This window comes from Lissotriton vulgaris, chromosome 5 (assembly GCF_964263255.1).
Source record: "Lissotriton vulgaris chromosome 5, aLisVul1.2, whole genome shotgun sequence".
In the NCBI taxonomy this organism is placed as follows: domain Eukaryota; kingdom Metazoa; phylum Chordata; class Amphibia; order Caudata; family Salamandridae; genus Lissotriton; species Lissotriton vulgaris.
In genome coordinates, this window is record NC_141693.1 from 419,371,432 (window position 1) to 419,384,445 (window position 13,014).

The 13,014-nt window shown below is 44.0% G+C and overlaps 1 protein-coding gene across 2 annotated transcripts in view; it reads right to left on the reverse strand.

The window, feature by feature from the left end:
• The window catches only part of ARHGAP22 (Rho GTPase activating protein 22), a 441,023-nt gene that overhangs the window by 61,048 nt on the left and 366,961 nt on the right, over positions 1 to 13,014 (reverse strand). For both annotated transcript variants that reach the window (XM_086921793.1, XM_086921795.1), the window contains 2 exons: positions 7,324 to 7,456; positions 2,969 to 3,042 (listed from right to left, as the gene is read on the reverse strand). In XM_086921793.1, the coding sequence (XP_086777919.1) occupies positions 2,969 to 3,042; positions 7,324 to 7,456 (207 nt within the window). The remainder of the gene's footprint in view (positions 1 to 2,968; positions 3,043 to 7,323; positions 7,457 to 13,014) is intronic.

The window sequence follows — 13,014 nt, forward strand, 5'->3', positions numbered from 1 at the left end:
CATTCTCGTCACTAATGGCTTATCAGAGTTAACAAAACCCTTTCTGTGCTTAAAGAAATCTATTCATGAAAACAAAATGATATGAATGCCATCAGTCTACACACTCATTCTACATTGACTGTACCTTTAGGGTTAAGTCTCTTAATCAAAGAAAGTTTTTTGATCGATTGATTTGCCATCAGTCTACACATGCATACAAGGATTGAAAAGAGGAGAGAGAGCATTGATAAACATGTGTATTGTAGCAGCACAACCTGTCTAAACCGCCAACAGCATTTGCCCGCATCAAGGCCACATGCCTGTAAGCACCACCATTGCAATGCGCATAAAATTACTACCACTGGCCAACAAACATAACCAGAAGACTCCATAAGCATATTGACTGACTGACAGTAATCACCACTTCAGATGGCCAAAAGCAAATCTACATGTCACAACCTCCCACCAACAACCGGCAACAAGATTCAGTCTGGACAACAGCATCTAAAACCTAAAAGGTCTACCACCACTTACCCCCAAAGCAACATCTGTATGCAAGCAACAACAGATGCCCACTAATACAATCACTTACTTACAACCACAACGAACATATATCTCCAGACATCACCTGCAGGCAATACTTGGCTTGTTAGCTCTCAAACCATCCTGAGATCAACTTACAGTACATCGTGAAGAAGAGTTTCTTCGGACTGAAACATGCTTTGGTCTCAGTGTTAGATGATCCTCTGGATTTTCCTGGATGTTGGGCACCCTGACAGCTTTATACTTCTTGACCTTACCCATTCCACAGACATGGCAAATAATGTGGTCTTAAACAACTAGTTGGTGGTGGTCAATCTGCAGCATGTGGCTCCTTCCGTTTCACCTCCATATTGTATAGCCTATCTCTAGGTCTACCTCATTCCTTTCTAAAGTATTGCCTGTCATTTGGTTTCACAGGTGCCCTCCTTTTCCTTCATTCATTTCAACTATATAGTCAACATCTGGCTGGTATATTAAGGTTGTTTGTGGTGGAATATTATTGTATGCTGATGTAACCCAGATAATCGTGCACTTTGATAGAGATTCCTCCTGTCCTGCCCTGTCTGTCTGTCCTGACGATCTGCTCTCAGGACTAAATGAGTAAGAAGCTGCTAATGCTCAATGCCAGCAAGATCAAAGGCCTGGCCTTGGGTCAAGCCAGTCTTCGGAACTTGTGAAAAGATCACACAGGAGTTCAATCTTTCCCAGTGCTCAAAGTTAAAAGCCTTGGATTTCACATTGAGAAACAGCTGAATTTGGATGAACAGGAGAACTCAGTGGTCCTTTCACCTTTCCATCAGAATATGCTTCTGAGAAAGATCCTTCCTTTTGTGTTGCAACATTTGCAAGCTCAAGCTGTGGGAGCAGGATGGCTCCCCAGAAAAGTTTATTTGGATGACTAACTCACACTCCTCTCTAGGATGATCCAGAAACTGCAGGTGGAGCAGATAATGGAGGTCAGGCCTGTGTAGAACTTGTGTAAATGTAATTGTGTGTCTGAGACCTTCTGCAGTCTCCATTGACTCTCAGTGGTACATCAGATTGAATTTAAGGCCCTATGACTCACTCTTCAAGCACTTTTCTGTCATGAGCAGAGCTTTGTTCACTCAAGATTTCATGGTCATGTTCCTCCTCACCCTATGTTGTCCAGAGCACTCCTGTCTTTGCTGCTCTGAACCTTCTGTGCAGGTGCCTTGGCGCAGGGGACTTTTCAGTTGTAACATAGCACCTTCATTTGCTAATTGCCCTTCATCAAATTGTCAATCGCAGACCCTTGTGTAGGACCATTAAAGCGAATTTCTCCGGTGAGCCATTTTCTGTTGTAATTTTTAGTCCTAATGCCAAGATGCCTTCCGGTATATGCTGAGCTATCACACTCACGCATCTACAACCCCAATAGAACCATTTACTCCAAGCACTCAACACCAAAACCAGGTGTTCACAAAGAACATAATTAAGTCATCACCTCCACCGTGGAACTAGAAGTACCACCTTCAAGATGTTCTGCAGTTAGTACAACCAAATGCCTACAAGCATAATAACCACAACCAAGTCCACGTCAACAGGGCTGCCATGTGCCCACATGAACCAGCACCAGCTATCAAAAAATTCCACTGCACAAAGGCCCCATTATCAAGTGCACATACACATCACAACATAAATCACAATGTTCCCAGAAGTGCTACCTCCATGTACATCACCAAAAGACAAGAACACCATACCAAAATACTCCCACACAACAGCACACAGTTGCAGAAGCAACATTCATAATGTTCACTTACACGCAACTCCATTAATTTTCAGGTTCGAAAGTATAATCATTGAAATATGCATTTATATCATCACCCCCTTTGCTCGAATGCACCCAATTCCATTTGTGACACATTCTCCTTGCCTCTGTTCTGCTATTTCTTTAAATTGAATACATTAAAAGCTGAATTTTCCTTATTTTGATATGTAGAACAACAAAATAGTCTACTTTTTCCTTACAAAATTAACCTTAACCGTATTTCACTCTCCAATGCTAAATGGCGCTTACGTGTATACAGTTCTGAAGAGTGTTGAAAACTTTGTATGTTTAATGTTAAAATATAAATTAAAAGAACAATTAAAATCAAAAACAAAATCAGCTTGGTGGCTAGATTGGCTTCACAAATTTCTTTTTAGAATATTCTTTTTAACTGGATTCCCATGCCCCTCTTGTCCTTCACTCTCCCGTCCCATATGACTCCTTTTCTCCTCCCTTGCCCCTCCCACTAAAATGCTAGCCTAAAAGACATGTTTTCCACCTCGCTAGGGTGGCACCTCCTTGATCCTGCTCACAAGTTGGTGTGAATGTTCACCCAGCAGTGATAGTCCCATGTCCTGCTTTAAATTTAAATGTTTAGGAAAGTAATGAGTGAACTGCAGAACACAGTGACCGCGTCAGTGGCCACTCACCACCTACTTGCAGATGTACTTCAGCAGGTTGTAGTTAGCTTGTGGGAGATTGACCACTTGTCTGCCCAGCTCCTGGGTGCCCTGCAAACAGAGAACGAGAAGATGAGAATGATTAAAGGTCCATTTAAGGGTGTGTGGCACAAATGTGACCTGAGAGTGGCTGCACACCCCTGAAGAGAGGAAATCAGCTTGCTTTTATGGTGACTGCACGATACCTAAAGAGAAAGGCTGAGCGTCCTAGAGGACATCTGAACATCCTATTTATAGAAGGATGGTGAGTCCGGAGAGTGCATGAGCAATCGTTCCAATGCGCATCCCAGTCTATTGTGATAGCAGTACCCAATCGACCCATGTCTTTTGTGACTTAAGTACCCACTCTTAAGAATTCTCTTGTGAAATCTGTACTCAACCCTCCACTGATGCCTTTTGTTACATAAAAAGAAATGTTTCTTTGTTCTCTTCTGACAGCAGAATACACTTTGCATGAGTCTCCCCTCGACTTGTAAAATCAGTAGCCAACCTTACCTGATCTGGTTACATCAATGCTCGCTTTTCCCATGCACTCTTTTCCTGCTCCTTGTGACACCAATACCCACTCATTCCTTGGCCCTTGTGACATTAGTACCCTTGCCTTTTATGGCATCAGTAACATCCCTTCACTTGTCCCTTGTAGAAACAGTATCCACTCTTCCTGTGGTAGCATTGTGCAATAGGCTCATATGGAATGTGGTGAGTGAAAGGAGGTATGAAAATATAAGGGATTGAGTTGGACGCAGTTGGAAGGGATTGTATAAGTGGTAGGCTGTTCATTCAATGACTCCTCTTGTGAAACCATTTCTCATTAAAACATTATTCCAACCTACTCAAAAGTGGCGATGACTGGAGCTCTTGGAAGCCATCGCACTTGCAAAAAGCAATTCCTGGGACCTGTGGAAGAGGTGCAATGAAATCAGAGAGCATCCTTCAACACTGAATTGGCGGTTTGGAGCTGGTGGCTGAAATCAGGCTATTTCTTTTTAGAAAACCAAAGGATTTGGTCAATATCTACCACTTGCACAGAGCAGCTGAAATAAACACACTTTGCACCATGCCTGGTGCAGCGCTCCTTGTACTTCGTCCCAAAACTTTGTTCATGTGGCTGCCATTTTAATTTGGACTAAGACATCGTTATCTTACCGTCATCACATTCAATGTCCACCTCAACAGTATGGATAATCCATTGCAGAGGCATTATTCTAGAGAATTGTATGGTGCATGTGATTTTGTGTAGTCTGCCACAATCCTGGTTTTTGTGTTAAGCATTACAAAAAATGTAATTGATTGTTGCATATTTTGTTATCATTTTGAGGATTCAGAAGTTTAAAGCCTCTTGGGGAATGGTTTCAATTTCAAACTTTTCCAAATGACATTAAGCATTACCCTTTGAGCGAAGGTATTTATGTACCTAACTTTGATATGTTCAGCATTGTTCCACCTCATTTATGCTAAATCTAGGGGTACCGCTAATGGACTGGGATGTTTGGCCCATATGTTTTAGGGTATGTAGAGGTGCTGGAAGGGAATGAATGTAGAACCAAAATAAAACGCTATCTTCTTTAAGTAGTTTGATATTTTAGCTTATAGTGGCCTATTAATAAATAATGAATGTTCATACATTTAATACTGCACATATTTGCTACTTCACCTAGGTGAAACTCTACAGTTTTTGCTATTCCCCATTTTTATAGTGACGATTTATACATACGTTTAGATTTACATGTTTCAACCGCCGCTAATCAGGTCACGGGACCGGTCTACAACAGGATTTACAAGTGTAAAGGTACTGCTAGTAGTTTTGCAAATGCAGATGGAGATCTCTGCCACCATGGAGGAAGTATTGGGGAAATAATTAAAGTTTATTATTTAACTTTAGAAGTGTAGTTCGTAAATAGCCATGATCTTACTCTTTTGTGGGTGTGTGTTTGAAATATCATGTTCCAACATAAACCACTCCTTAAATTTCCATAAACCTCTCTCATTAAGAAGTTAGTATTTCCCATTTTCCAGCCACTCCCTCTTGTCCCTCCTACATATACAACTAAAACGCATACCAACATGTGCTGAACTAAGACTTCAGAAACTGTTGTGGAGATCCCTGCACAGTTGGCACAGAAGAGGCGGAAAGGGGGTCTCCACCTATAGGTACGTGAATAGCATTTTGAAGTACGCAAGTAGTACTACTCTATGTACTACAAACAGGGTCAGCCTGGGAACCCAAAGCAGCCCTGTCAAATGTTGTCAGACTAGCCCCTGTACAGTGCATAGTGAGGGCAGCGAGTGAGCCGAACCACTATAAATGGGGGATTCGCCCCCCAAGAAAATTTTGTAAAAAATGGCACATTCCACAACACATTTTTTATTATAAATTTAATTGTACTAGCTTTTAAACATAGTAAATGATGACCTAAGAGTGCACCAAGTTTCAACAATCTTTGTTGGGCCTCTTCAATGATTTTCTCACTATCACCGTCCAACAGTGCCCCTCATCTCTTCATAACCCCTCTCTCACATGTATTTCATTTGTTTTATAGAACATCTCAGACCATTGTAGGGTGTCAGAGCACCTTACATCTCACACACACACACACATACAGAGACAATGAATCATTTGTATGTAAATCAGTGTATAGAAAATGTTACATACGACAAAGTGGACTACAAGGTGTGGGATTCACATTTCACCATACTGGAAGGCATTTTTTAAGAGTTCATGGTCTGGAGAAGCACAAACTCAGATTTCAGAGCATAAGACAGTAATTAGTAAGGGTTGGCTTTACTAATAAGAATGTACTTCTATCTAAACAAACCCATTTTAGAAACATTAGGATATTAAAAGGCTTGGGGGGGGGGGGGGAGAACTTAACTTTCTAACATGTACCATGTAGTTTGCATGCAGCTCTTTGACTTTGATGACACTTCATAGCTCACTTTGCGAGATTATGATTGGAACTTATGAGCGGCACATTAACAAAAGGGCCTTGTGACAAAAGCAGTCACCGATTAAGCTATACACATCCTGTGATCTGCATGGTACACGTCCTTTGCAGCAGGCATATTCAGGCCCGGACTGGCCGTTGCGGGCACCGGGCAATCCCCCGGTCGGCTGCATGGGTGGGGGCCGGTTTTGGGCCCCAGGGGGCCGTTTTTGTTACAGGGCCGTTTTTGCAGCATAGCTGCAAAAACGGCCCTGTAACAAAAAAGGCCAAAACCGGCCTTGGCAATGAGCGCAGTCGCACCCCCAAACCCCCTGGAGGGGGAGGGGGGGCCGGCCGAGCACTTTGCCAGGGCCGGTTTCGGTTCCCAGTCCGGCCCTGGGCATATTAACCCTCTGCACTTCCTTAGAGGAGTCAAAACTGCCACTAGAAAAAACTCCGATCTCTCACCAGCAGGTACATTAATCACCAGAGTTATCTTGACACTTTTATTGTTGCCTGAAAACTACGGGAAATACAAAGAACTCTGTAGTGGGTGCTTTCAAAACTGCTGCACTGCTCTAAAGACGCTCCCAATAACAAAACCGGACCCACACCTTTCCAGGCTCCCTGAGAAACACCTGATGCGTGGTACAGCCAGTCCGGCATTGACTACAAAATACAGTTTGTGAATATGCCTAAAACAGTTTAAGAACTTACTAACCTTAGAGACCCGAGTAAAGTTTAGATTTTCCCATACTTGGTCGGACAAATGGATTTGGGGGATAGAGAAAAGGTTAACTCAATTATAGAGATCCCCATTCAATTTCAAGAATCAAGGTGAAGATGAATCCATTGAGGATTATTCGGCAGCATTGAGATTACATTACATGCTATTTTGACATATACATTCTGACAATGTCTTGAAAGATCAAATCCTCATGAAAACGATCACTAAGATTGCTTAACACTGTTTATGGTTGGGAATAGATTTGCCACTAAAGGCACCATTAATACAGCCAAAAGGGAGGTCGGTAATGCGGGCAGACATCTGCATTTGCTGTCAACATTGTAAATAACAAAGATGAAATGGCGTAAAATACAAAGAATGGCGCGAAGGATTCTGGCAAATGGAAAAGAATGGTATTGTGTGCTGAATGTGAGTGTTAGCCTCATGTAGCAAATTCCAAAGGTTGTCCTGCTATAGGTTAAACATTTGTGCAATGTAGGAAGAGGCACTTTGGAAGGGTATATAAGAGTGGTAGCCGTTTACTATGGCAATCGAAGACACTGCAAAGAGTCTCTCGCCCTAAATTCCAAAAGGTGCATTGTGCATAGGTGAGTTGATGCAATTGATGCTGAAAAAGATAACCCCTTGCAATAAGCAGCCGGGGCAAAGTGAGTCACTGACCTCCTCCTGGTCCTTGGAAAGCAGCTGGGCGCACGAGAGGAAATCTTCATACTTGGTGAAGGGGATGACAGGTTCAGGCAATTCCCGTAGGTACAGCTTCAGGAGGGAGGCTACTGTATGCACATCTGTGGTACTGTAGGCGGGGAAGAGAATAAAGGTGATTCAGAAGGAAAATGGTCAAGGAGGAGCAAGAGAAAGAAGGGCGAGGCAAAGAAAGAAAAGGACATGTGGGGCACAACATTATTGAAAAAAGGAACATGTGGGAGTGAGGGAGACAGACAAATAAAGCATTTTCTTTTTATTATATTGAGCAAAAGTAATATGTCTGTGGACTATTTGGAACATATTCTGCTCTGAGTTGCCTGGTGTGGGAAAGAGCATGGAGCCTGCACATTTTTAGGTTTCTTAAGAAATTAGTCTCATTTGGTTGATTCATTTATGGCAGTAAAGTGTTGAACCCAATGTGAATGAAACGAGGAATATCTCAACAATGGTGGGGTTATCTAAACTTTGATGTCTTTTTAGCTCTGGAATGACAACACAGAAGTCTGCAAGACATATTGCCACCAATTCTTTACAGCATATAGAGTGGGCTTTGGCTATACTCCGAGAAGTATTTATCTTTCACCTCATGGTATTGGCGGCTTCGTGAATCATTACACCTGCTATCAAGTGCTTGCATTTAAGGAATTAGTGACTCTTTTATCATCCTAAAACTTCTCTGAGTCATCTCACGTTAAATTCATAATCTCAAAGATGTATTGCTTGCACAAAGCAATCGGGTTTGGTCTTACACTGAAGCAAGTCTCTATTATAATATTTTTCTCAGAACTCAACATTGCCTGATCCATTAGCTTTGCCAATTGAATTTTTTATTGAATTTACTAATACTGGCGAGGTGGTGAAGCATGTTACGCCTGGCAGCATGATGTTCCCTAACACAGGGTTAGTGGTTAGTCCAGTATTATTGGTGACTCTTCGCTATTGGGACTACTCTTGTGTGGACAAGAAAACCATTCCAAGCATTCACTCCAGTTTCTATGTGATGGACTAAATTAATAGGAGTTAGGACTGTTCATTAGCGGGGAGTATTGATTGAGCTGTTTTCCTTAATTAAAATGCCTAGCTCTCATAAAACCTGAACTCTAGCTAAGCCAAAAATGTTTGACCTTATACTCCATCTTGTTGGTGTATTTCACTGCCAGTGTCCTGTATCAAGAGGATAAACTCGTATTTTTATATCCCAGTACAATAATATTTCAATGTACTTTCCACAGGCAAGACAAGTTTAAATGTTGTACCAGTACAATTGCTCATGTTCAAGGTTGTCACCTAGGTGTCTTAGCAGAATCAAACATAATGTAGCAATATTTATTCTAGTACTTGTAGTGTTTGCAAGAAGCTCCATATTGAGGAATTGTGAGAGACTTTCTAAATGCATTTCTTTGCAACTGTTCAATGGCACTTAATTCTGATTGGTCTGTTTTGTGAGCACCATGTACAACTGTATTGAATGTATGAAATCCTTTGTTCAGAACCCTATAAAAGTGTGCTCTTTTTAGATGTGGCGAGAGGCCTTTTCTTACTGACCCTTGGAGGTGAATTCATGTCAGGTTGCTCTCCCATTCTAGTCTCTGTATTTGTTGACCTGAACATTACAGAGTTCTTTGAGTGAATCTATGCTTTGAGAATTGCACTCGGATTTATTGCTTACCTGATTTTGACCATACTTCTAATTTCTGTATGCCGAAAATTTGAAAATAAACCTTTAAGGTTTAAGACTTCGCTGTCTGTCATTTTTTATAGGACCAAATGGGTTCTCTGCATCTAAATTGAAATTGTCATTTAGTATGCTTTAATGAGATATAGGTTTAGAAAGGAGTACCACAATCTGTAAAGGGATTAACACTGGTCCTGGTTCTTCACTCATGCAAGAGAACTAGGTAGAGCGCAATAACATAATGTGAGCTCATGCACATGGTTGGTGGGATTAATAGAGGAGACAGAACAGATTAGGCATTCTTAGTTGGCCCTAACGAGCACGCAACCAATGACCTGCTGGCCCCCATACAGTGACGGACCCACTCACAGCCTAACACCAGAAGACCTGGTGGTTCCTTCTGTCGCTCTGTGATGCCCCCTCAACTCTTCGATCACTGCCACTGTGTTCTTGCACTGACCTATCCTGCTGGTGAATCTGGAGACGGTTAGTGCCCAATGGTCGTTTACTAATAGTAGATGAATCAGAGAGGATGCCTGTCCTGTGACCAGAGGTCCAGTAGTACAGGACTGAATTCCTGAAGTTTTGATAAATGGAATTTTAGATTCACGATTATCTTGGAGTCGATTATGTGGCTTAACAGACTAAAAGGCTGATGGCCAAAGCATTATTAGGTTGTCTTTTAGGACAGTACATATTAAAGTACAGATTAAACAGTACCCAAACCAAACATGTTGTGAAGAGAGGGTCTATCATCCAGAGCCTCACCGGAGGAGATCTCATGTTCCTGGATGTAAAACCATACCCTAAAACAGCGTGGAGAGTAACGATTAGAGATGCTATGGACAATAAGTGATGTTAACGTAGCATGTTCCCATGTAGCACTATTTGCTGGATATGGTGGAGCCTCAATAGTGCCACCAGTCAGATTCACAATTCTGAGGAGAGTGATTACTTGCTGGATGCTTTGGAAGGGTATTTGCTGGCAAGCACACATGTGATATACTGAAAGTTGTTGTTGAGTGGAAGGGGTACAGCTCTTTACCATACGGTTTGGTAAATACCTGCCGCTCACAGAGGTCACGTGAAGACTTTGAATAGGACATGACCACTATTGTACTTACTTAAACACTTCTGGTTGAATAGGTTTATTTAATACGATGGGTGCAGATGTGCAGGTGTATTGTTTACATTGGTTTGTCCATACGTTAGCGAACTATTCTGAAACTGAATGTGGAGAAGTGTAATAATGCAAGCTCAGCATATATGGTGCTGCTTGTTGGTACTTTGACACAATATTGAAAGATTGTGGGAATAGAGGGGCAAGTCTAATAAATGCCAGTGCAAGTGTGAAAATGGGTAATAAAAAGATACAATCGCCCAGATATACTATGAGGTGTATAGAGTGGATGCTTTCTACAGGGTTAACATTTTTATGAAGATAAATTAAACTGGTTATGGTGGATTTGCAACATATGAATAAACGTAAACAGCTGATATAGAGGTAGGCATTCACACATAAGTCTACAATTTTTGAAAGATTTAGATGTGCATGCTTTGGGTTTTTTATGAAACCCATAAATGCCACAATCAATTTAAACTGTAAACCTAGAAGCAGTTCTACGACTTTTAGCATACCTATGAATGTTGGCAGTTAAAGAACCCAATGATTAATGGGGTATAAATCTGGGTTTCTCGACATCATTGGGCTAAAGATGAAAGTAAGTCTACCTTGGAATGTAAACAAGCATTTGCAATGCAATGGTCTCGGCATCAATAAAGGTAGAGCTATTAGCATTGCTCATGACATTTCTTTTTTTTTTAAATCATAAATAAATGGCATTGTCATTTACATTGCCAATAGCTTAATCTTTAAATAAATGGCATTGTCATTTACAATGCCATTAGCTTAATCGCTCGCAAATGCATGACCTATTGCATTTACACCCACACAGAGCATCCCACACAAAGCCACCCACACACACATACAGAGCCACCCACACAGAGCCACTCACACAGAGTCATTCACATAGAGCCCCTTACACAGAGCCACCCTCACACAGACAGAGCCACCCACACATAGAGCCTCCTACAAAAAAAGCTATCCACACAGAGCCACACACACACAGAGCCACAGAGCCACACACACACACAGCCACACACAGAGCCCCACACACACACACACACAGAGCCCCCCACACACACACAGAGCCACACACACACAGAGCCCCACACACACACAGAGCCCCCCACACACACACAGAGCCCCCCCCCACATGCACAGAGCCCCACACACATGCACAGAGCCCCACACACACGCACAGAGCCCCCCACACACACACACACACAGAGCCCCCCCACACACACAGAGCCCCCCCACACACACAGAGCCCCACACACACACACAGAGCCCCACACACACAGAGCCCCACACACACAGAGCCCCCCACACACATACACAGAGCCCCACACACACAGAGCCCCCCACACACAGAGCCGCCCACACACACAGAGCCCCACACACACACAGAGCCCCCCCCCACACACAGAGCCCCACATACACACACACAGAGCCCCACACACACCCAGAGCCCCACACACACCCAGAGCCCCCCACACACACACACCCAGAGCCCCACACACACACACCCAGAGCCCCACACACACACACCCAGAGCCCCACACACATACACCCAGAGGAGCCCCACACACACCCAGAGCCCCACACACACCCAGAGCCCCACACACACATACCCAGAGCCCCACACATACCCAGAGCCCACACGCACATACCCAGAGCCCCCCCACACACACACACCCAGAGCCACATACACACACACCCAGAGGAAGCACAGCGAGGGGGCAGGGAAGCAAGCACAGCCAGGGGGCAGGGAAGCAAGCACAGCCAGGGGGCAGGGAAGCAAGCACAGCCAGGGGGCAGGGAAGCAAGCACAGCCAGGGGGCAGGGGAGCAAGCACAGCCAGGGGGCAGGGGAGCAAGCACAGCCAGGGGCAGGGGAGCAAGCACAGCCAGGGGGCAGGGGAGCAAGCACAGCCAGGGGGCAGTGGAGCAAGCCCAGGCAGGGGAGCAAGCCCAGCCAGGGGCAGGGAAGCAAGCACAGCGAGGGTGCAGGGAAGCAAGCACAGCGAGGGTGCAGGGAAGCAAGCACAGCGAGGGGGCAGGGAAGCAAGCACAGCGAGGGGGCAGGGGAACCAGGGGAGCAAGCAGAGCCAGGGAGCACACACAGAGCCCCCCCCACACACACAGAGCCACACACACAGAGCCCCCCCCCACACACAGAGCCCCCCCACCCCACACACACAGAGCCCCACACAGAGTCCCACACACACACACACACAGAGCCCCCCACACACATACACAGAGCCCCACACACATCTAGGCTCTCCTGACCCTGAGTTAACTATTGCCCAGAATCTGCGTGCGTCTATGGAATCTAATGAGGAGGAAAGATTAGACCATTTTTCCATATCCCACTCCTTCTTAGCATGATGCATTATATCTTTATATTGTGATCTTAGGGTGTGGATATTAGTTTTGTCTCTCCCATCTTTAAGGGCCCCGATAAGCTCTGTTTTTGCCTTCCTGCATGAGGCGTTGCACCATGTAGATACAGGCACCCTCCGCCTCCTATTGTTGCCCGGCGGGTTGAGAAATTCTGCTAGGCAGGCAACTAGATCCTGATGGACGCGCTGCATATTGTCATTAAAATCTGGTACCAAGGGCTGCGAAATTAAGGAGCCAACTTCCTCAAGAATGGGTATAGCGCACTGTATAATTTCGGCAGTTCATCTCGTGACACAACCAGTTTGTCCCACTTGACTCTGCGCCTATTGTTAGTTATAACCAACCCATCTACTGCTTCCAGGCCAGTTTCCTTTTCATTTTCCCTATCCCATGGGCACTCTATCCTCATACTCAGTGCATTGTGGTCACTGTTCACCCTAGACAGT